The sequence below is a fragment of the Leuciscus leuciscus genome (genome assembly GCF_965113295.1).
Source record: "Leuciscus leuciscus genome assembly, chromosome: 12".
NCBI lineage: Eukaryota > Metazoa > Chordata > Actinopteri > Cypriniformes > Leuciscidae > Leuciscus > Leuciscus leuciscus.
The window spans coordinates 33458902-33484299 of NC_138736.1; the positions used below are offsets into that span (position 1 = coordinate 33458902).

The 25398-nt window shown below is 39.1% G+C and overlaps 3 protein-coding genes across 3 annotated transcripts; all 3 read left to right on the forward strand.

The window, feature by feature from the left end:
- Window positions 1–1479: 1479 nt before the first annotated feature.
- Window positions 1480–25398, forward strand: LOC309510742 (uncharacterized protein). Its single transcript, XM_082185609.1, has 16 exons — window positions 1480–1994; window positions 2188–2270; window positions 2348–2504; window positions 2594–2755; window positions 2847–2972; window positions 3054–3274; window positions 3446–3584; window positions 21465–21533; window positions 22420–22905; window positions 23006–23088; window positions 23779–23935; window positions 24164–24325; window positions 24441–24566; window positions 24653–24727; window positions 24881–25023; window positions 25189–25398. Exons 1-16 carry the CDS (start codon window positions 1548–1550, stop codon window positions 25313–25315), a joined length of 2763 nt encoding a protein of 920 aa, XP_082041735.1. The 5' UTR covers window positions 1480–1547; the 3' UTR covers window positions 25316–25398.
- LOC309511150 (keratin, type I cytoskeletal 50 kDa-like) lies at window positions 6020–8234 on the forward strand. The gene is made up of 7 exons (XM_082186247.1): window positions 6020–6555; window positions 6760–6842; window positions 6921–7077; window positions 7167–7328; window positions 7420–7545; window positions 7627–7847; window positions 8019–8234. Exons 1-7 carry the CDS (start codon window positions 6091–6093, stop codon window positions 8170–8172), a joined length of 1368 nt encoding a protein of 455 aa, XP_082042373.1. The 5' UTR covers window positions 6020–6090; the 3' UTR covers window positions 8173–8234.
- On the forward strand, window positions 11471–19102 carry LOC309511145 (keratin, type I cytoskeletal 50 kDa-like). Its single transcript, XM_082186240.1, has 8 exons — window positions 11471–12750; window positions 12886–12968; window positions 13313–13469; window positions 13715–13876; window positions 14187–14312; window positions 16722–16796; window positions 16935–17083; window positions 17703–19102. The coding sequence occupies exons 1-8, from the start codon at window positions 12178–12180 to the stop codon at window positions 17830–17832; spliced, it is 1455 nt and encodes a 484-aa protein (XP_082042366.1). The 5' UTR covers window positions 11471–12177; the 3' UTR covers window positions 17833–19102.

Genomic DNA, 25398 nt, shown 5'->3' on the forward strand with positions numbered 1-25398 from the left:
TACTGTATTGTCCATCGTCTATTTTGAAATTTATCAAAAACAAATTTTCCTTGTTAAGTCCTACTACAAAATTTCTCTGATCCTCACCACATTAAATCAGGTAATCAACAAACCATTCCTGACCAAAGTCAAGATGGATTCAAATTAAGCGTTTTCAAAACGGTTTGCTAAAAGCACCAAAATATCTCCGAAATCAGGGGCGTCCTAAGCATGGTCCATTCCACTCGGTCCGTTCACTGCAGGGCCCCCCCTCAAGCGCGGGGCGCGGTGCGGTCGGACCGGTTGCACCGCCTTAAGAACGGCCCTGTCAGCAATACCACTGAATTGACATAAGCTGGTAAAGGTTGCAGAGTCAAACCCCAAAGGGTCATCCCCTGTGGCCTTGAGCAAAGGAGCAAACCCCAGGTAAACATACCTGATTCAACAATGTGCCTCCAGAAATGAGGTTGGGAAACACTGCTCTAGGTGACTTTTCCTGCAGCAACTGCAGTGCAATAAAGTCCCTTTTGTTGCATGATTACATACTGAATGCCGGGAGGGACCCCGCATAGTTTCTGGACATTGCCTCCTGTTGGTCAAAAGGTGTAAAGTAGGGTTAACTCTGTACAGTTTCACTCGGAACTCAAAATCTAATAATCACCACTTCAGAATAAGTTCTACTATAATAGGAATTTATATAATTTTTTTTTTTTTTTTTTTTTTTTTTTAATGAAACTAGGCCTACTGTATATTAGAAACGAGCTGTGTTTAGCTTTATGGTATTACATTCACTCCACATTCCAAACATTTAAAAGTTGCCCTACACAACTTTGTTACATACAACATTAAAACTTTAAATTAAAAAAAAACAAAAGAAATTAGTTAATGTAACGAAACACACACACACAAAAAAACGTTTCAGTCAATCAATGATTTCATGCTTGAGTCAAAATGTAAGGAATTTTTGAGGGATTTAAGTGAAACTGTTATATGTGACCCTGGACCACAAAACCAGTCACATGGTTTTTTATTATTTTTTATTGAGATTTATACATCATCTGAAAGCCGAATAAATAAGCTTTACATTGATGTATGGTTTGTTAGGATAGGATAATATTTGGCCGAGATACAACTATTTGAAAATCTCGAATGTGCTGATTTCACTCACAAAAATAAATGTTTTATATATTTACGGTAAGAAATTTACAAAATATCTTCATGGAACATGATCTTTACTTAATAGCCTAATGATTTTTGGCAGAAAAGAAAAATCGATAATTTTTAACCATACAATGTATTGTTGGCTATTGCTACAAATATACCCATGCGACATGTGACTGGTTTTGTGAACCAGGGTCACATATGTTAACATACCATGCAAACCCGTCTTCAGCCACGCCTGCTGCCTCGGGGAATGGGCAAATAGTTTCACGCTCCCCCACCTTAGGCAATCCATCCATCTAGTCCCTCCCTCATCTGTCCGCATAAAGGGAGCAAGGGTCGTCTACTCCTCACTCATCCGCTCGCTCATTCTCCAGAGTACAGAACAACAGCAAGCCTCCTTCAAAATGATGTCTTCTTCTTCATCCACCCGCAGCTACACGTCCTCAGGAGGATCTTCTCACTTCTCTGGCTTTGGTGGCGGAGCTGGTCGTGTCTCAGCAATGCGTGCCGGTAGTGTGTATGGGGGAGCAGGAGGAACCGGCGTCCGTATCTCCAGTGCCTCTGCTTCTCGTTCCTTCTCTGCTGGAGGTGCTGGCTTTGGAGGAGGTGCTGGTTTTGGAGGTGGTGCTGGTTTCAACCTGGCTGATGCTGTTGATGTTTCTGCAAATGAGAAAGCCACCATGCAAAACCTCAATGACCGTCTGGCCACCTACCTGGAGAAGGTGCGCATCCTTGAGAAGGCTAATGGTGATCTTGAGCTGAAGATCCGCCAGTTCCTGGAGAGCAAGACGTCCCCCTCTTCTCGGGACTACAGTGCCTATTACGCTACTATCAGTGACCTTCAGGCCAAGGTACGTGACATAACTACAGAACATCTAATTCAAGTCAATCATTAACCTACCTTTAGATAAAAATTATCCAAGTTCATTCCTCATTTGCAAAGCATATATTCAAAATGCATGGGAAAAAATACCATATTTCTCAAGTAGGTAACTTCAAGAGATATCTAAATTTGACTTTATTTATTCATTTTTCAACTTGAAGATTCAGCATGCTACTGGTCTAAACGGAGGCATCTACTTGAGCATTGACAATGCCAAGCTGGCTGCAGATGACTTCAGAGTCAAGTAAGTGAATAAATAAACAGCACTTCCAACATCTATAAAAGATCAAAAGCATTTTTATTAGTTACTTTTTTGTGCAGATATGAGAATGAGCTGAGCATGAGGCAGTCTGTAGAGGCAGATATTGCTGGGCTGAGAAGGGTGCTGGATGAGCTGACAATGGCCAGATCTGATCTGGAGATGCAGATTGAGGGGCTGAGAGAAGAGCTGATCTTCCTCAAGAAGAACCACGAGGAGGTAAGTTGGTGATTGGTTCACACTCTTTGATAAATAAGTGATTCCTCTAAACTAAGCAAATACTCAGTGGTTTCTTCTTACATCTTTAGGAACTCTTGGCAGCACGTGCCCAGATGAGCGGACAGGTCAATGTTGAGGTTGACGCAGCACCACAGGAAGACCTGACAAAGATCATGGCTGAAATCCGTGAGCATTATGAGGCTGTTGCTAACAAGAATCGCAAGGATCTTGAGGCTTGGTTCCAGACCAAGGTAAAAATCTGATGTTTTTAAAGAAAGGGCAGCATTATATTCAAAACCAACAGACTTACCTGACTGCTTTGCTATGGATTGTCTTTCATAGAGCGAAGCCCTTAACAAGGAAGTTGTTGTTAGCACAGAAACCCTTACAACATCCCGATCTGAAATCACAGAGGTTAAACGCACACTCCAGAGTCTTGAAATCGAGTTGCAGTCTCAACTCAGTATGGTAAGCAAGGAGAAATGAATCCTTTAAAGTTCCGTCATCACATTGTGCAGAACACTGAATGATTAATTTTCCCCCCAACAGAAATCGTCATTGGAAGGCACTTTGGCAGAAACGCAGGCCCGCTACGGCTCCATGTTGTCCGGCTACCAGTTCCAGGTGACTAGCATGGAACAGCAACTGGTGCAACTTCGTGCCGATCTGGAGCGCCAAGGTCAAGAGTATAAGATGCTTCTGGACATCAAGACCAGACTGGAAATGGAGATCGCAGAGTACAGAAGACTGCTGGATGGAGAGTCTGTTAGGTGAGACATCTACAACACAAAATCTCTAAAGAACTGCGTTTAGAATAAACAGTAGTGGCAACATTTTTCATTGAGCAGTGGTGACTTATTTCAACAAACAAAATTAAAGTGGGATGGAAATATCTGCCTAGCATTTCAGTTATGTAATTGTATGTGTTTCTACCTCTGCAGCCTCTCAAGCACAAGCTCAAGCAAAAGCTCAAGCTCAACTACACGTAAAGTGGTAACCATTGTGGAAGAGGTGGTGGACGGCAAAGTGGTCAGCTCATCTTCCCAGGCTACCAGCCAGACCACGTCTCAAAAGAGCTCTTGAGCAGTAACATTCTACCACAGAGTGATTAAAAAAACTACCAATAAAGTGGTCTAACTGAGAATTTCTTGCGTTTGTCTGATTTTCTTTAGTTTTGTTTTGATGCCATATTGAGTCAATGTGAAAATGTAGGCAAAAGGCATTTAAATAAAAAACCAAAAACAGATCAGCTAGTATTAACCTAGGTGTGGTATAAAACATTAGAATTAGAAAAAAGAAATAACAATTAACTCAAAGACCTGATTACATGGCTGTTCTCAATTACCAATACAAATATTTAAACATCAATAATCTGCCGATGCATTAAATTGCATACATTAAATCAGGCTAAAGTTCACTTTGCTGCAAAGGACAAGGACATTATCTTTTAATAAATATATCCATTTACAAATACAAGCAAAATGTTTCACAAATATGACCAGTCCTAAAATAACTAAATAAATCTCTCTCTGGCACGCCCTCAACAATTTGAATTCAAAAAAGTCCACACATGTCTGAACATGTACAGAGCTCTCATCTGAAAAAAGTTTAGAAAGGGAAGGCAAGCGTCTATCTTTCTTACTTGAGGAGATTATCAATCAACCACTTTTGACCAGTCTTATGCTATTGGGTCATTCACAATTTATTATGCCATGGGGTAAAGGGTGAGGTTATAACATAAAGTTGACAGATGGATCCAAATATGTTATCTCCTTTATGGCATCAAGAGAGCTAGGACCACCACTCTAAATAAATAAGCCCCTGTCAGCCCCTTTGAAAGTTTCAAAGATACCTTTCCTGTCCAAAGTCAGGATGGATTCAAATTAAGCATTTTCAAAATGGTTGGCTAATAAAAGCACCAAAAGTATTTCAGAAATCAGGGCCGTCCTAAGCATGGTCCATTCCACTCTGTCCGTTCACTGCAGGGCCCCCTCAAGCGCGGCGCACGGTGCGGTCGCACCGGTTGCACCGCCTTAAGAACGGCCCTGTCAGCAATACCACTGAATGGACATAAGCTGGTAAAGGTTGCAGAGTCAAACCCCAAAGGGTCATCCCCTGTGGCCTTGAGCAAAGGAGCAAACCCCAGGTAAACATACCAGATTCAACAATGTGCCTCCAGAAATGAGGTTGGGAAACACTGCTCTAGGTGACTATCTGGAAAGGGATAGCTATCCCTGCAGCAATTGCAGTGCAATAAAGTTCCTTCTGTTGCATGATTACATACTGAATGCCGGGAGGGACCCCGCACAGTTTATGGACATTGCCTCCTGCTGGTCAAAAAGTGTAAAGTAGGGTTAACTCTGTACAGTGTCACTCGGAACTCAAAATCTAATAATCACCACTTCAGAATTAGTTATTCTATATTAGGAATTTATATAATTATTAGTATTTATTTATTTTAAATGAAACTAGGCCTACTGTATATTAGAAACGAGCTGTGTTTAGCTTTATGGTAATACATTCACTCCTCATTCCAAACATTTAAAAGTTGCCCTACACAACTTTGTTACATACAACATTAAAACTTTCAATTTGCCTTTTGAAATGAAAACATTCCAACACCTCACAAATCTGGTTAATATCAAGTCACCCAAAACCCACTTCAGACAAGCTAAACCTGCTTTTAATCATTTGGTTTTTAATCTAGCTCATTTTGATGCAATAGTAAGGACATTAAAAAATTGTTGTTTAAATTTAGATCTAAATGTATATTTAAATGTAATGTATATCTGTAAAAAAAATAAAAATAATTTTGAATCTGCCTTTTGTGAAATTATATATATCTAATTTCACCTTGGAACATCTGTACATGTGTCAAATGACACCAAACAATTACTGCAGTGGAAAACAAATAAATAAACCGCTGGAATAAATAAAACAAAGCAAACTTTTACCCCAGAATCATTTTCAATTTGGCCAATTATAAACCACTGGAATAAATAAATGATAGATACCTATGTACAGCCAAGAATAATATAACAAAGAATCAAGAAATAAAATGCCTGTGTCCCACACAACAAAAAATATCTTTGAGTAAACATTTTTATTAATTTTTGTTTAACAACAGGCCAACTACATATAATGTGGGGTCTTATGATCATTTGGCTATTGTTTCTTGAATATATCTAAATATATTTTCCTATTTTACTTATCGGACTGATAGGGCCAATATACTGTGCAAACAGCAAAGGTTTCATTAAAGTAGAAAGAAATTAGTTCATTTAACAAAACACAAAAAAGAAGAAACCCCCCCATTTCAGTAAATCCATGATTTCATGCTTGAGTCAAACTTTAAGGAATTTAAGTGGCACTGTTTTATATTATCATACCATGCAAACCCGTCTTCAGCCACGCCTGCTGCCTCGAGGAATGGGCAAATAGTTTCACGCTCCCCCACCTTATAGGTAAATCCATCCATCTAGTCCCTCCCCCATTTGTCCACATAAAGGGAGCAAGGGTCGTCTACTCCTCACTCATCCACTCGCTCATTCTCCAGAGTAGAGAACAACAGCAAGCCTCCTTCAAAATGATGTCTTCTTCTTCATCCACCCGCAGCTACACGTCCTCAGGAGGATCTTCTCACTTCTCTGGCTTTGGTGGTGGAGCTGGTCGTGTCTCAGCAATGCGTGCCGGTAGTGTGTATGGGGGAGCAGGAGGTACCGGTGTCCGTATCTCCAGTGCCTCTGCTTCTCGTTCCTTCTCTGCTGGAGGTGCTGGCTTTGGAGGTGGTGCTGGTTTTGGAGGTGGTGCTGGTTTTGGAGGTGGTGCTGGTTTCAACCTGGCTGATGCTGTTGATGTGTCTGCAAATGAGAAAGCCACCATGCAAAACCTAAATGACCGTCTGGCCACCTACCTGGAGAAGGTGCGCACCCTTGAGAAGGCTAATGCTGAGTTTGAGCTGAAGATCCGCCAGTTCCTGGAGAGCAAGACATCCCCCTCTTCTCGGGACTACAGTGCCTATTACGCTACTATCAGTGACCTTCAGGCCAAGGTACGTGACATAACTACAGAACATCTAATTCAAGTCAATCATTAACCTATCCAGATAAAAACTATCCAATTTCAATATCCCATGTTTCCTCATTTGCAAAGCATATATTCAGAATGCATGGGAAAAAATACCATATTTCTCAAGTAGGTAACTTCAAGAGATATCTAAATTTGACTTTATTTATAATTTTTTTTCCACTTGAAGATTCTGAATGCTACTGGTCTAAACGGAGGCATCTACTTGAGCATTGACAATGCCAAGCTGGCTGCAGATGACTTCAGAGTCAAGTAAGTGAATAAACAAACAGCACTTCCAACATCTATAAATGGTCAAAAGTATTTATATCAGTTAGTTTTTTTGTGCAGATATGAGAATGAGCTGAGCATGAGGCAGTCTGTAGAGGCAGATATTGCTGGGCTGAGAAGAGTGCTGGATGAGCTGACAATGGCCAGATCTGATCTGGAGATGCAGATTGAGGGGCTGAGAGAAGAGCTGATCTTCCTCAAGAAGAACCACGAGGAGGTAAGTTGGTGATTGGTTCACACTCTTTGATAAATAAGTGATTCCTTTAAATGAAGCAAATACTCAGTGGTTTCTTCTTACATCTTTAGGAACTCTTGGCATCACGTGCCCAGATGAGCGGACAGGTCAATGTAGAGGTTGACGCAGCACCACAGGAAGACCTGACAAAGATCATGGCTGAAATCCGTGAGCATTATGAGGCTGTTGCTAACAAGAATCGCAAGGATCTTGAGGCTTGGTTCCAGACCAAGGTAAAAATCTGATGTTTTTAAAGAAAGGGCAGCATTATATTCCAATCCAACAGACTTACCTGACTGCTTTGCTATGGATTGTCTTTCATAGAGCGAAGCCCTTAGCAAGGAAGTTTCTGTTAGCACAGAAACCCTTACAACATCCCGATCTGAAATCACAGAGGTTAAACGCACACTCCAGAGTCTTGAAATCGAGTTGCAGTCTCAACTCAGTATGGTAAGCAAGGAGAAATTAATCCTTTAAAGTTCCGTCATCACATTGTGCAGAACACTGAATGATTAATTTCCCCCCCAACAGAAATCGTCATTGGAAGGCACTTTGGCAGAAACGCAGGCTCGCTACGGCTCCATGTTGTCTGGCTACCAGTTCCAGGTGACCAGCATGGAAGAGCAACTGGTGCAACTTCGTGCCGATCTGGAGCGCCAAGGTCAAGAGTATAAGATGCTTCTGGACATCAAGGCCAGACTGGAGATGGAGATTGCAGAGTACAGAAGACTGCTGGATGGAGAGTCTGTTAGGTGAGACATCTACAACACAAAATCTCTAAAGAACTGCGTTTAGAATAAACAGTAGTGGCAACATTTTTCATTGAGCAGTGGTGACTTATTTCAACAAACAAAATTAAAGTGGGATGGAAATATCTGCCTAGCATTTCAGTAATGTAATTGTATGTGTTTCTACCTCTGCAGCCTCTCAAGCACAAGCTCAAGCAAAAGCTCAAGCTCAAGCTCAAGCACAACTACACGTAAAGTGGTAACCATTGTGGAAGAGGTGGTGGATGGCAAAGTGGTCAGCTCATCTTCCCAGGCTACCAGCGAGACCACGTCTCAAAAGAGCTCTTGAGCAGCAACAATCTACCACAGAGTGATTAAAAAAAATTCCAATAAAAGTGGTCTAACTGAGAATTTCTTGTGTTTGTCTTATTTTCTTTAGTTTTGTTTTGATGCCATATTGAGTCAATGTGAAAATGTAGGCAAAAGGCATTTAAATAAAAAACAAAAACAGATCAGAGTGATCAGCAGATCAGCAAATGATAGTAAAACCAGCTGTGGAAAAAAGTCCACACATGTCTGAACACATACAGAGCTCTAATCTGAGAAAACTTTAGAAAGGGAATGCAAGCGTCTATCTTACTTACTTGAGGAGATCAATCAACCAGTTTTGACATTCACAATTTATTATGCCATGGGGTAAAGGGTGAGGTTACAACACAAAGTTGACAGATGGATCCAAATATGTTATCTCGTTTATGGCACCAAAAGAGCTAGGACCACCACTGTAAATAAATAAGCCCCTGTCAGTACGCCTACTTAACATAAACTTTTAAGTACTGTGAATGTAACAATGCAGACACATTTCTACACATCCTTGTAAAATTGCAAATCCAATTGTAAGGTACATGTTCCGGGAAGATGACTTCAACTACAGTAAGTATTTATTATTATTATTGATAATGATTATTGTTGTAGCTACATCAATGTGGATGAGACCATCATCTTTAGCATTTGGATTCTGAATCTTGTTTTATCCGCAGCAGTCGTCAAACTCAGCCAAATGTAGAATATCTCTACACACTTTATCTGAAACCACTGTCTTTTGACGGATTTTTTTAAATCTGTTATTATTGAACTGTTGTTGTTACCAAGTCATTTTAACTTAGGGACACATGTCTAGTAGGCCTACTCTAGGTATACTGGTTTTCAATTATAGATTATAACGTTATTATTAATATTATGATATTCCACATCTGGTCATAAACGTTATATAATGTGTGGTTGTTGTGAGTGAAGTAAAGTGTCTCACCTCTGATTCTCTGACTCGCCTTCAGAAAACCGCGCCTTTCTTGTCACGCGCGCGCGCTCTTGTGGTTGAGCACGCAATCGACGCTGACAAACAAACATTGTTTGTACATCAAGTTTACATTTCCAAGAAATTGTACTAAATATATTGTTAATATTTTACTTAATATTTAATAAAAAATTCGTTTGCAGAGGACAGCCTATACCTTTTCTTTTAACACCGTTAGATTTAAGTTTTTGTACGACTGAGAATCATCTTCTAAAATTTAAAGAACCTTGCATTTTCCTTTTTAAGAAAGGTGGCATCGAAAACATGTTGCTTTTAGGTGAATTAATGACAAAATTGATGAACAATTATTCATTTTAATACATTTTCCATTGGTGACTTATGAACAAATAAGACTAGTAGGCTGCCATTGTTTAAAACGTTGAATTACATACATTTTAATCATCATACACTCATCATACATACAATTTTAAACTTTTTACCATAGCATTTTGACAATGAACATTGTTAGGTATAAAATGGAGAATTAATTTGTTTTCTTTCAGGTTTTTTTTGTGCGACTTTTTGAATATAAGTAAAATAGGGAGATGTCAAATACTACTGTAAATTTCTGCAGCTCAAGCATGCTGAATTCTAACATCTAAAACTGGGTAACATTTTCTGTGTTGATTAATGAACAGCAAAATTGTGTAGAATAGGATAATAATTTATAGTATTATAATTACTGACAATCTGATTTGGCGTTTTAAAACTTAAAACTCAATCAAATGTTCATTCAGATATTTTTATTATATTAAATAATCCATTCATTCTCCAAACTGCTTGTCCTCTGTAGGAAATTTTTTTTATCATGAATCTCTTTTTATGCAGAGTTCTGCCCTGAGCTCAACAGCCTAAGGGAGGAATTTGATATGTTAAAAACATGGTGGGAAACATCCCGATACATGCTCAAACATGAGAAGGTTCAAACAGTTCACTTTTACCTCTTAGTGCCCATATATAGTAAAACTGTTATATAATTGTCAATGAGATTAGCATGGCTCTGAAATCACACTTGCTTCTTCTAACATGGTTACATCACTTGTATGATGCTGCTGGTGTTCAAATTCTGCAGTGAGCTTTTTGTGGCTCAGATTTTAAAGTAACAACTTCACAAGCAGTACAATTTTACTGTAAATGAGAGTATAATTTTATTGAGTTAATTAAAGCTGCAGTCCGTAACTTTTTGGGGTTAAAAATTATCCAAAATAAATGTTTGAGCAAGTACATAACCAGCCAGTGTTCAACACTATCTGCTTGCCTTAGCTCGATTCAAAATGGTAAGCTTGTAACAATGTTTTTAATTCCAGTGGTACTGGTGAATTTCCGCGGGAAATTCGAGCATGTCTTTGCGTCATTACGTCACATCTGTACACATAAAGAAGGAGTCTCGGCTAGTAGAGGCTATATTGCGTGTGAGGATGTTGGTGGTGGAGATTTATAGCCTTTTCTCACAGCACTTGATATTATTAAACTTATCAATTTGATGGCGGATCCAGAAAGGTTCAAACGACAATCACCAGTGACAACTGGAGATTCACCCGTTGTAAAACGCTAAAGTCTTCAGACTTCGGAGAAAAAAGAGACTGCAACCGGCCCATGCGAAAACAAGGACAAATATCAGAAGGGCATTAAATGTAGTCACGCAATGCTGATGTTGTTGGCATTAACAATTTGAGAACAAAGTATAATTTGCACGGTTTTACGTGATATGATAAGCGATCGTTAGATTTAATCGGCATGATTTACTGCATTGCTTTTTTTCCCCCTTAGTTGGTCAGAACAAAAGTGGATGTTACTTACTTGTTCAGACGACATTTTCTGGTGAAAATTCTTATGTTGGTCATAACTCCAAAAAGTAGAATCTGTGATTGCGAATGACTGTATCCACACCACCAGCGCGGTGATTGACAACCGCACATTCTCCTCAAAACATTGGATTCATCCGCGCTGTGCCATGCCGAGGCACAACGCAGGTAAAGTTGATAATTCCGCGAATAACTGCAATTGCAGATTTCGAACAGAGATGGCGACAAAGAGGAAAAACTGCCGACTGCAACTTTAACAGCCTTTAAAGGGATGGTTGGGATTCTGTCATCATTTACTCACCCTCAAGTTGTTCCAAACCTGTTTGAGTTTCTTTCTTCTGCTGAACACAAAATAAGACATTTTGAAGAATGTCGGTAACCAAAGAGTTGATGGGCCCCAGTGACTTTCATAGTATTTTTTTCTATACTCTGGAAGTCAATGGGGCCCACCAACTGTTTAGTTACAGACATTCTTCAAAAATCTTCTTTTGTGTTCAGCAGAATAACTCATACCTGTTTGGAAGAACTTGAGGGTGAGTAAATGATGACAGAATTTTCATTTTTGGGTGAACTGATGTAAAAATCATTAGGATATTTTAAGTAATGATCATGTTCCATGATGATATTTTGCAAATGTCCAACTGTAAATATATAAAATATATATATTTTTGTGAGTGGATGCAGCACAATCACAAACATAAATGGACAACTTTAAAGGCAATTTTCTCAATGTTTTGATTTTTTTGCACCCTCAGATTCCAGATTTTCAAATAGTTGTATCTCGGCCAAATATTGTCCTATCCAGCTTTTAGATAATGTATAAATCTCAATAAAAAAAATTAAAAAAAGAGCCCCTTGTGACTGGTTTTGTGGTCCAGGGTTACAAATCAGCAGTGAAAAATGTCCACAAATGTCTAAACATGTAGAGGTCTCATCAGAGAAAGTTTAGAGGGGGAATGTAAGCGTCTATCTCACTTACTTGAGGGGATTATCAATCAACCAATTTTGTTTTAGCGTCACTTTTCACTTTAAGATGATTTAAGCTGACAGAATGCCTGTGTCAGCAAGTTTTTGATGGAAATAAGGTTACCAAGTCTTTCCTTGCGAGCTTCACCAGCACATAAAAGGACCCAGAGTTTCTCCACTGTACTCACTCTCCAGGCATAGCAGAGTAAGGCCACAAACCACCGTCCACATGGCTACCACCTTCTCCAGCGGCAGCTTTGTTTCCAGCAGGTCCTCAATGGGCTCCTCACGATTCTCCGGTTCAGGTGGAGGAGGTGGAGGTGGCCGCATCAGCGCCATGAGGGCTGGCAGCGTGTATGGGGGTGCAGGGGGTTCAGGGGTCCGGATCTCCAGTGTCTCTCGTTCCATGTCCGCAGCAGGGTCAGGAAGTGGATTTGGAGGCGGGTTTGGTGCTGCAGGAGGTGCTGGTGGAGGATTCGGTGTGGGATTTGGTGCTGGTGGAGGATTCGGTGGGGGATTTGGTGCTGGTGGAGGATTCGGCGGGGGATTTGGTGCTGCAGCAGGGGGAGGATTCAGTGTCTCTGGAGGAGCAGATGACAGCATCATTGGCAATGAGAAGTTCACGTTGCAGAATCTTAACGATCGTCTGGCTACTTACCTAGAGAAGGTCCGCTCCCTAGAAAAGGCCAATGCTGACTTTGAGTTGAAGATAAGCCAATTCCTTGAGAGCAGAATCTCTCCTTCTGGCAGTGCTCGTAACTACTCAGCCTTCGAGGCTACTACCAGTGACCTCCAGGCTAAAGTAAGTCTAGCTAGGTAGATTCTTTGTGGTTACTGCTATAAGAAAATGGCATAACCTAATCATCTTAATTCCCAATACAACATGCAAACAAAACAAAATCAAAATTGTTTTACTTTTCTTGGGTTTTGTTCTCAGATCTTGGGTGCCATGCAAGTAAAGAACACAGTCCACCTCAGCATTGACAATGCTAGCTTGGCTGCAGATGATTTCAGAATGAAGTAATTATATTTCTTTTTTATTAAATAAATAAATCGTATAGAATATATGCTGTGCAAATGCACACATTCTAGAAAAACAACAACAAATAACTGCAGTGCAAGTCATCTGCTTTTGGGTAATTTGTATGTTCATCTCTGTGACAATGCTACACACTATGCTACACACATTTTAAAATAGTTTAATAATCTATTTGTCACATTAAAATACCATTTAAAATGAACTAGTAAACTATTTTGAACCTGTATAGTATGAACTAGTATAGCAGTAAACTATAGATTTTTACGTAAAATCTTGATGTTGATCAAATAATGTTCTTTTAAAAATGTTTCCTTTTATTTGACAGGTATGAGAACGAGCTGGCAATGCGTCAGTCTGTGGAGGCCGACATCGCGGGGTTAAAGAGTGTTCTTAGCGAGCTCAACATGAATAATAAAGACCTCAATCTGCAGATCGATGGGCTCAAAGAGGAGCTGGTCTACATAAAGAAGAATCACGAGGAGGTAGTAAATAATTTCAAAACACTTTAGGCTGTTCATAATGGAGCAGAGCAAAACACAAGACTGTTCCAGTTAAACGTTTTAGACAGGGGGTCAGGTCACACAGGTGCTTTATAGCCTTAAGCTCAAGATGTCACTATTTTGTAACATATTTCCATACCATGACTTTTAAAGACAAGAATAAACAGGTGATGATGGGAAGATATTTTGAAATGGACATCTGAAAATGATATATAATGTATCTTCAGGACCTCTTGACCTCACGTGACCAGATGAGTGGACAGATCAACGTGGAAGTTGATGCCGCACCACAGGAAGACCTCACCAAAATTCTAGCTGAGATGCGTGAGCACTACGAGACCGTCGTAGCCAAGAGCCAGAGAGAGCTTGAAGGCTGGTTCCAGCAGAAGGTTTGGTTAAGTCCAGTTCTTGACTTGTATATGAGAAACACAACACCCATAAAGTCATATGCATTCCATGGGCCCAGCTCAAAAATGTTGGAAATAAAATAACAAAGCTGGTCCAAATAATAGTTGATGAAAGGGAAGCAAAACATCAATAGTGAGGTTAAAACTAAATTTTTATAACTGATCAGATCTTGCACAAAAAGAAAAGAAAAAAACGTATTACGGTGAGTAGTATGTGCCATAAACATTAGCACAACTACCTCAATATTTTGTTTATACATGCATTAAATAAAAATAAATACTTATTTTGCAGTCCGAGACCATGAAGCAAGAGGTTGTAGCAAGCACAGAGACCTTGGAGACGTCGAAAACCGAGGTCAACACAGTGAAGAGCACAGTACAGTCACTGGAGATTGAGCTTCAGTCCCTCTTTTCCACGGTAAGTATGTGTTCAAGAAATGAACAGTGGGCCCAAAAACTATTTAGACACATCAATCATATTTCAATTTGCTCTATGTATTTTTTTTTGCATGTACTGAAGCATAAAAATACCATAATATGTTTGCAGAGATGTAGGACACATGCTTCAAATACTTGTTTCTCTGAAAAACAATATTACAGCCAGTAATTTTATTTTGAAATGTGCATTCTGTGTCGGAATATCTGTTTTTGTTTTGGTCTGTGTGATCCCACCCACTGCCAATTTAACCAATGGTATTTCAACACCATTGTTGCCAGTTGGCGGAAAACACTGCGATGGTAGCCTAGAGCTGAAGATCTTTGCCCGAACCCGACGGGACCCGACGGGACCCGACGGGTTTGGTCGGGTTCGGTCTTAATTTCTATTATTTTACACGGGCTCGGGCCGGGCTCGGGCTCGCGCTTCGGGTTGCGTGGTAAATGAGCGGTCAGGTGATGTGTTTAGATTAGCGTGAAAATGGATCTTGAGGAGGTGAAATGGAGGCTGGTCTCTGGAGGACTTATTTTATTTCTTTGTTCCAACTTCCAAGTGGCCTCTAGCCTCCGTTAGTCATGAATAAATGATGTTAAAAAATGTATAAATTACTCCTTTTTTTTACGAAAGACAAAGCTGTGTGCGTGCGGCGCAGTCTCTTTTTTCCTTTCTCTCCCTTTTCCGCCGAGTGGTGCGTGTGCCGGCTCGCGGTGTGAAGCGCGTGTCCGCGCTATTCTCCGACACTCTTATCACTGCTGATAGACGGCCTTTTGGACAGTCGGGCTGTAAACGGGTTCGGGCTTTTAAAAAGCTGTCAATCAAAATGTACTTGTCGGGCTCGGGCCAAACTCTGTCGGGCTCGGGCCTTTTCGGGCCGAACTTTTAAGGCCCGATTACAGCTCTATGGTAGCCAGCAAACTGCGAAGCACAAGCCCGCCATGTTCCCACTGCACTTATGGAAGAGCGCCAGGTTGTTGGTCTTCACAGAAAAGAGTAGCATGAAAATGAGCCACCCGTGGTCCGTGACAGACAGCCAGAACACTGCTGTCTTGCCGAGATGACTGTTGCGGACCTTGTCTTGATACTCCATATAATACCTGATGATGTTGAGGGTGGAGTCATCTTGAAGAACAGGGTCAAGGTTCTGTCGGTCACACGACTTGGTGAGGTTGAGCAGAGCCTCAGGAGTGAGCTGGACACTCTTCTCCTCAATGAAACGCTCCAGCAGCAGCCACTCCAGTGCTTCACAGACGGTCTTGAGGCACAAGAGGGTATTGGAGCACAATCTTCAGGCAGCCTCTTGTGTCCAGCTGAGCCTCAAGAACGGTTTCAACATAGCCTGAACCACGCCACTTATGGTTAGTGATCATGCTGAGGTAGTTCATGGCAGTATGTAACTGCCCTGGGAGGACTAGGTGGTGCTTGTACTTCTCCCTGAACTTCCAGACAAATGACAGATTCTTCATGCACATGCCCATATCGAAGGTGTTTATGGCAGTGGTTCTCAATTCCAGTCTTCAGGACCCGCTGCTCTGCACATTTTGTATGTCTCCCTTATTTAACACACCTGAACCAGATCATCAGCTCGTTAGGAGAGACTCCATGAACTGAACTGAGTGTGTCCGATAAAAGAGACATACAAAATGTGCAGATCAGCGGGTCCCGAGGACTGGAATTGAGAACCACTGGTTTATGGTGTACTTCTGAGCGACCTCAGCTGTAGCCTCCTCAGACTGTCCTAATGTCCTGTACTCCTCAAAAGTCCTGTTTGCTTGCATTAGTCAAAGGAGCCAACCACCATTTCTCTACGAGGTTCTGATGCAGAGATATAGGTCTTGCTAAAAGGTTGCTAGGGTACTATTTGATTGCTAGGGAGTGGCTTGATAGCTGCCAATGATGATACTCCAAAGGCTGCTTGTCAGTATGAATGAAATAAACCAACTGCAATCCCTCTATGGCATTCGGATTTGAAGATATGCCAGTTTGGGTTACTAGGGTGCTTGACAATGGTTGCTAGGGCATGGCTAGGAAGTGTTTAAGGTGATTTGTGATTGACTGTTTACTGCCCTGAGTCAAATGTTTCATTCACGCACTCATGTTTCTATGACACTTATATCCAAAGATATCCCTTTCACATCTTTCATTGGAAGTCTATGGAACTTGTTGCTAGGGTGCTCTAAATGGTTGCTAGGGTGTGGCTTGATAGCTTCATGGTATTTAACTAAGCACTAAGCATTTCAACATAATAAACAATTTCACAATTTCAGCATAATAAAAATTTATATAAAACAATTCAAAAGTAAGACAGAAAGTAATTGTACACTTTCTGGTTATCAAAGTTTAAAGAAATTTACATTGCTAACACATGTTTTTCTCATTATTCCTACCTCCCAGAAATCATCTTTGGAAAGCACTCTGAGTGAGACTGAGAATCGCTATTCCCTGCAGCTATACGGCTACCAGGCACAGGTAAGAGCTCCTAAGAGTAAGACTAAGAATCTCATAAATCTTACTGACATTACTCTTACTGTCGCCAGCTCATTAATAAGGCTTTAAAAATGACCTGTGTTGGGGTTAAAAGTTCTGTCTTCTCCTCTCGGCTTGTAGGTGGGTGGAATGGAGGGCCAACTGGTGCAGCTCCGGGCTGATCTGGAGCGCCAGCGTCAGGAGTACCAGATGCTTCTGGACATCAAGACCAGACTGGAGATGGAGATCGCAGAGTACAGGAGACTGCTGGATGCAGAGGCCAGCGGCAGGTAAATCACAGACCATGTTTATATAGACATGCATACATGCAGACTGAAAAACACACATTCTTTTCCTGCGATAGCTAGATAGATACTCTACATACATAGACAGATAGATACTCTACGTAGATAGATAGATAGATAGATAGATATAGATAGATAGATACGCTACATAGATAGATAGACAGATACGCTACATAGATAGATAGATACGCTACATAGATAGATATATACGCTACATAGATAGATACTCTACATACATAAACAGATAGATACTCTACATAGATAGATAGATAGATATAGATAGATACGCTACATAGATAGATAGATAGATATAGATAGATACGCTACATAGATAGATAGATACTCTACATACATAAACAGATAGATACTCTACATAGATAGATAGATATAGATAGATACGCTACATAGATAGATAGATAGATAGATATATACGCTACATAGATAGATAGATACGCTACATAGATAGATAGATACTCTACATAGATAGATAGATAGATAGATAGATAGATAGATACTGTAGATACTGTAGATACTGTAGATACAGTAGGTGGTACAAATTGGGCATTTCAGGTTTAACTGGTTGCGTATTTTTGTCTCCCAACAGCTTCGCAATCTTAGCCAACTCCTCCTCCAGCTCCATCTCTACCACTAAAACAGCAGTGATCACTGTTGTGGAAGAGGTGGTTGATGGTGGGACGGTGATTTCTTCCTCTTCAACATCCCTTGTTAAGTAAAGCACACCAGAGTCATGTCAGTTGGAGAATACACCTGTAGCTCCTACATATCAAGCTGTCATGTGGTGGTAGTCTGTGAGCATTTACAACAATAAAAACATATCATGGACAAAATGTGTGTGGTTCTTCTGTCATCTATTGTACATGGGTGCAATTTTGAAATGTTCATCTTAAGTTAAAGTGAAAAAAACTAACAAATTACCCAGGGGGCAAAACACCTGTTTTTTAGGAAATCAGACATGGGCTGCTGTAAAAGGTTGGCATATAAAAATGAAATCTATGATGTCTGAGGATCACAACCTGGGTAGACAACCCGGTCAACAAGCTGATTGAAACTTGTAAATAGGGTCAAAACAATGCTACCTCAAATTCTGCTTTAACTCCCCGGAATCACCCAATGAATTAATAGTCCAGGCAAAGTAGCGTTTTACGACAGACTAATTGTAAAATACATTTTTTTCAGCTTAGATCATTTCTATGAGGTGTCCAGAACAACATACTAAAAGTCCTAAGAAATCCTAGTTGAGGAAATATGTTCAATTCTCATCAATCCGAGATGTGTGCCAATAAGACCAGGCAACAATACACCCCAATGGGGCTATTTTTTTCCTTTACTCCTATCAAAATGAAACTTTACACAATGAAAGTACCCATGAAAAGTAAAAAATGTTGTATTACAAGTTTCTTTGAAAATGAATTCTAATATGCAAATGAGCTATACACTAATCAAATATGCCCAAAATACACCCAAATAGGCTTCATTTTTTCCTTTACTCCTACCACAATAAAACTTTACATAGTAAAAGTATACATGAAAAGTAACTTTTTTTGTATTACAAGTTTCTTTTGAAATGAATTTGAATATGCACATGAGCGCCACACTTATTGAATATGTCCTAATTTGCATATAGGCAGAAACACCATTCATATGTATGACAAATACATCGGCCCAATCTTCATCCAATCATCCTACTGCCAATGGGTGATGGCAATGCTGCTTTTAGACTGGCCTCTAACCTGAAAACTGCCTGGCTTGGTAGTACCTGCCAGGGGTATACTATAACCCCCGCCGGTATAGTCTTCAGGGTCGCGGAGGCACACAAGCCTCTCCACCACGACAAGGTAGCAACAACAGGGGAGGTTTCTTTTTGGTGTTTTTTTTTATTGTATTTTAGTTTTGTTTTAGTTTTTCTTTAACTAACCTAGATATTGCTGTTGCTAGCTTCTCATAACACTGCAAAGCTACTTTACAAACGGTGGAAGTCTGATGTGAGGCCCGCCTGGTCTGACATAGGCTACTTGCTAACTACAAAAAGAGAAGCAGTTTTGGTGTCTGGCAAAATTATTTTAAAGAGCTGGAATGTCTGGAAAGTGTGTCTATCTGGTTTTTCATCTGTCTTCTGTGTGAGAGTGAATCGTTTAGTTGGTAAGAATGACTTCTGCCTGTAATCTCGTAATCTTACCAACAATACCAATCATTTGTAAATCTACCAGGCCAAAATTTAATCTCACCACGTTACTAATGACTAAGATGGCTATTCAGACTTTCCTCTGATGTTATCTGTGGGGGAATGTCATTAGGTAAGGCTTGTTCAAAAAAATTAAAAAATAAAAATAATAATTTAGAAAGCAACTGGAGGCAAGATTGTGCAATCAATTCTTAAGGTCAATATAAGTCTTTTTGTGGAAAGTAACCCAGGTAAGTGTGGCAAGTGACTGTTTATGCATAGGTTAACTTACTGAATGGACATGAATGTGTTAGTTATTTGGCCCCTGTTTTTTCTACTTGTGACTTTATGGTTTCTTGGCCATAAGTAAATGTGGATAGGAGCAGGCTTCACTCAATGTGTATACTTGTCAACTTTAAGAGTGCTGGCCTAGATAATTAGAATACATAAAGTGGGAGAGAGGCCGCACAATTCTTAAATATATTTTTATTTTTATTTGCAAATAAAAATAAAAATATATTTAAGCATAGTGCGGCCTCTCTCCCACTTTATGTATTCTTGGCCATAAGTCAATTAGGCCTAGTGTTGAGCTCATTTGCATATATAAAATAGATTTTTCAAAGAAACTTGTAAAACAAAAATGTTACTTTTCATGTATACTTTCACTGTGTGAGGTTTGATTGTGATAGGAGTAAAGGAAAAAATAAGTCCATTAGGGTGTATTTTGGGCATATTCGATTAGTATATTGCTCATTTGCATATTCAAATTCATTTTCAAAGAAACTTCTAATACAAAATGTTTTACTTTTCTTGTAGACTTTCATTGTGTAAAGTTTTATTGTGGTAGGAGTAAAGGAAGAAATTAAGCCTATGCGGGTGTATTTTGGGTAGCCTATATTCGATTAGTGTATAGCTCATTTGCATATTAAAATTCATTTTCAAAGAAACTTGTAATACAAATTTTTTTACTTTGCATGGGTACTTTCATTGTGTAAAGTTTCATTTTGATAGGAGTAAAGGAAAAAAATAGCCCCATTGGGGTGTATTGTTGCCTGGCCTTATTGGCACACATCTCGGATTGATGAGAATTGAACATATTTCCTCAACTAGGATTTCTTAGGACTTTTAGTATGTTGTTCTGGACACCTCGTAGAAATGATCTAAGCTGAAAAAATTATTTTACAATTAGTCTGTCGTAAAACGCTACTTTGCCTGGACTATTAATTGATTGGGTGATTCCGGGGAGTTAAAGCAGAATTTGAGGTAGCATTGTTTTGACCCTAATTACAAGTTTCCAGCAGCTTGTTGACCGGGTTGTCTACCCAGGTTGTGATCCTCAGACATCATAGATTTCATTTTTATATGACAACCTTTTACAGCAGCCCATGTCTGCTAAACCCCCTTTGCCCCCTGGGTAAATGCAAAGAGGGTATTACAAATGCCCATAATTAAAAATATCCAATACAATTCAATCACATCCTCAAATAAATACAGGTGATAATTATTTCTCATATCATTATTCAAAATCTTAGAAACATGTTTTTAACTAGGTATGCAAAACCTCAGAAATGCAACTATGTAAAAAAGTTACAAAAGTTTCAACACTTGATGGGCTGGTTTAGCAGCAGACTTCAGATGACTGCATCTGCTGAATGCATATGAATGTGAACAAATAATGGAAGTGAGAGTAAACATTCATAAGAAAAGATGAAAAGATAAGTTAGTATAGGGTTAGTGTTGGGTCACTCAGTGCACGATAAAGCAGTTAGCATTGCACAGTCTTCACTAATCTCTCCTGCTATGTTGTAAAGAAACAAGAAGGTCAAACTGGAATGAAAGATGTTTAAATTGCTAAACTGACAAGTGGAAACTTATCTGGTTATTATTCTGATGAACTTGCTTCTCATAAACCTCACCTTTCCATGAAAATGCTGCTTAACATACAAAAAGCCACAAATGTCAAACACATCATCCGCAGAAATGCCAGCCCAGCCCAGCCCAGCCCTAAAAAAAAAATGTGGTTCCGTCAGTAAGCTGAATTAATTTGCATGGTAGAACTGTTTAGGTCTTTAAACTCACATGTTTAAAGCATCTCTTTTCATGATGATTGCTGTGCTAGGATTTGTATTTCTAAAATGTTGTTTGTATTTTAGCAGCCTTTGAAACAACATCTAAATAACCAAGAAAATTATGTATAGAAAAGTAAACTGGAAAATGACACTATCGAAGAAAAAAGGGGAGAAAGTGTCTATGGTAAACTACAACAATTTTTCAAGTAGAAGTTGATAGCAATACCATCCTGTGTTATTGTTTATTTGTATTCATTCAATGCAATATATATAAATATATATATATATATATATATGAGGATATTGTAATATGGATATTACAGTATTTTTGGCTTGGTTCAAGTAAATATTTTTTTTAAACAAGATACATTTACTTGTGTAAGATTTTAAGGGTTGTTTAAAGTATATATAAGACTTTATAATGTTTTTTAAAGAAGTCTCTGACGCTCACCAAGGCTGCAATTATTTGTAAAAAAGAAAAGAAAAAAAGAACAAAAATACTACAGTCTGTTTTCTATGTGAATATATTTTAAACTCATTTATTTCTGTGATCAAAGCTGAATTTTTTAGCATCATTACTCCAGTCTTCAGTGTCACATGACCCTTCAGAAATCATTCTAATATGCTGATTTGCTGCTCAAGAAACATTTCTAATTACTATCAATGTTAAAAACAGTTGTTTCAACCATGATATCAAACCATGATAATTTTTTCAGGAGTCTGATGAATGAACAGCATTTAATTTAAATAGAATTTTATTGTATCATTATAAATGTCTTTGTCTTTGTTTGTATCAAATAAATGCAACCTTGCTAAATATAAAAAAAGTGCTAACTTTATATCTGATCCCGATGTTTTTAAAGCATAAAACAAATAATTTTGTTTTTAAAGGTTTTTATGCAAAAAAAAAAAAAAAAAAAAAAAAAGAAATATAAACAATTAAAGGATAAAGTCTAAAAACAAGTCTTAAAATGATCAACCTTAGGTGTGACCTTTAAGGTTGCTGGAGATGTTCCAAAAAATGTCCTTGATGACATGCATGGAATTCCAGGTATTGTGTTTGTATTCAGATTCACTCTTTAAAAGAAGCCGGAGTTCTCCTGTCTTCATCTACTGACCTGTCAGACAGACGCAGACAGAAACTCTCGGTCAACATGGCTTCCACCTACTCTACCCGCAGCAGCTACAAGTCCTCCAGTGGCTCATCCATTCGTGTATCCACTTCGAGTGGAGGAAGCAGCCGGATGAGCACCGTGAGGTCTGGCAGCGTGTACGGCGGCGCAGGAGGATCAGGGGTCCGGATCTCCAAATCCTCTTTTTCTGTAGGAGGTTTCAGCGCGTCAGCATCTGCAGACAGCAGCTTCATTGGCAATGAGAAACACACCATGCAGACCCTCAATGACCGTCTGGCCGCTTACCTGATCAAGGTTCGCTCACTGGAGAAGGCCAACGCTGATCTGGAGCTGAAGATCCGTCAGTTCCTTGATGGTAAAGCCTCTCCTATGGCTCGTGATTACACCGCCTACTATGTCACCATACAGGACCTTCAGGCTAAGGTACGTTAGGGTTTTCAGGGTTACATGCTATGAAATATTCTAAATATGGGGCAAAAAGTAAATCATATGTTTATATTATGATATATATTTATATGTCCAGATCAAGACAGCCATTCATTTGAAGGGTGGAGTCCATCTCAGCATTGACAACTCCAGCCTGGCCATGAATGATTTCAGAATGAAGTGAGTCTTCCAACCAGATTCAACTCAAGTTTGCATCTCAAGTCATATCACAGCAGAAAATCTCATTAATTCTACTGATAGCAGCATAATGCAGTATAGGAATGGAAATCTGGGATGTTGTTATCTATCTATCTATCTATCTATCTATCTATCTATCTATCTATCTATCTATCTATCTATCTATCTATCTATCTATCTATCTATCTAACTATTTGCCTTGAACTAAACTTAAAAGTTTAAATTAAAACAAAAATAAATCATAATATTTCAAAATGCAAAATAGCAGCATTTTTACCACAAATGTTTTATATTATATTATGAAATTTTCACAAATAATGTTATCAATTACAAAATGTTGTTTAAATTGTTGAATGTTTTTTCACAGAAATAATTTACAGGAATTACAACAAGGCTTTAAAACTGTAAAAAAAAGAAAAGAAAAAAAAAAGCAGTTGCTGCCTTAAATTTTAGAGTACAATCAAGTTGTCGGATGTTGAAAATTGCTTAACTTATTTTGATGACAAATGTTGTGATAACTTATTGATGATATCATTTTTTACAGTGAGAATGTATAAAATACATGAGCGTTGCATTAAATGAGTTTTACCTCAGTTTGGCGGTGGGCTTCTTGCAGTAAATTGTCTAATGTCCAGTGTGAGTGTTTCTAAAGAAAATGTTGCTGCATGACAGATATGAAACCGAGCATATCATGCGTCAGTCTGTGGAAGCAGACATTGTCGGGCTGAGGAGGGTGCTTGATGACTTCAACATCAGCAGAAAAGACCTCACCATGCAGATCGAAGGGCTGAAGGAGGAGCTGGTCTTTTTGAAGAAGAATCATGAGGAGGTATATAATGCTTCTGTGTGGTAGTTCAGAGAAAGTAGTGTTAGAATAAGTTACACTAGCAAAAATAAAATAATTTGTCAATTACAGTTCAACTCTGAATCTAAACTCTAATACTATATGTCAGGTATATGTCAGAACAGATTTGTGAAAAATAAGTGTAAAATAAGTCAATATTTATCAGTGAGGTTACTTGAACTGACATGAATATGGATTCATACATATTCTTAGGATCTCTTGGCCGCACGCACACAAATGAGCGGACAGGTTCACGTCGAGGTTGATGCGGCTCCACAGGAAGATCTCACCAAGATCCTGGCAGAAATCCGTGAGCACTATGAATCAGTCACAGCGAAGAACAAAAGAGATCTTGAGCACTGGTTCAAGACAAAGGTGAGATTTATCAAAATATACAGGGATGGACACAGGTCTTTTAATGTGCTTTTCATGACAGAATAGTGTGAGACAGCAATTCAACACACATAACGTCCCACTATTTTTATTTTAGACAGAAAGTCTGAAACAAGAAGTTGTCACCAGCACCACAGACTTGAAAACAACTTGCTCTGAAGTCAATGTGGTCAAATCCAGACTGCAGTCATTGGAAATCGAATTCCAGTCCATATCAGCCCTGGTTAGTGATACACAATCACTAAAGACTCTTTATATTAGTATTTTAGTTTTTCTTTATTCTGAATGTGCATATTATCATCAATTTAGAAATTATCTTTGGAGGCCACATTGTCTGAAACAAAGAATCGTTATTCCATGAAGTTGTCAAGCTACCAACATCAGGTGAGTAGTACAAAAAAAATCACAATTTACTCACCCTCATGTCACTGCGAACCTGACTTTCTGTTCTCTGTTGAACACAAAAAAACATTATGAATGAACTTAAGAATGTAAGATCTGAAAAGGAACAAAACCACTTGTTTTTTGTGCCTCTAGGTCACCATCCTGGAAAAGAATTTCGTGCAGCTCCGGGCCGATCTGGAGCGCCAGCGTTACGAGTACCAGATACTTCTGGACATCAAGACCAGACTGGAGATGGAGATCGCAGAGTACAGGAGACTGCTGGACGGAGAAACCACGTGAGTTTATCTGTTGATTTCTTTTACATCATTTTCTGCCGTTCAGCTCAAAAACATTAAAAATGAAGTATCTTAAAAATTCCCAGGAACAGACTATTATTATATTCTAAGCAAAAAAAAATGAAGGTCCTGTAACTGGGTTTTTTTCTTCTTTTTTTTCTACAGTGTCAAAACAACCTCCAGTTCCACCTCGAGGACTAAAGTCATCACAGTTGTGGAAGAGGTTGTAGATGGAAAAGTGGTTTCCAGCTCCACGTCTTCAACCATGTCTGACAGTCGCAGAGTTCTGTAATGCACGTTTGTTTGCACAAAACTGGAAACCAAATAAAACAGCGTTTTGTGCAATTTTACTTTGAAATAAATTGATGAAAATGA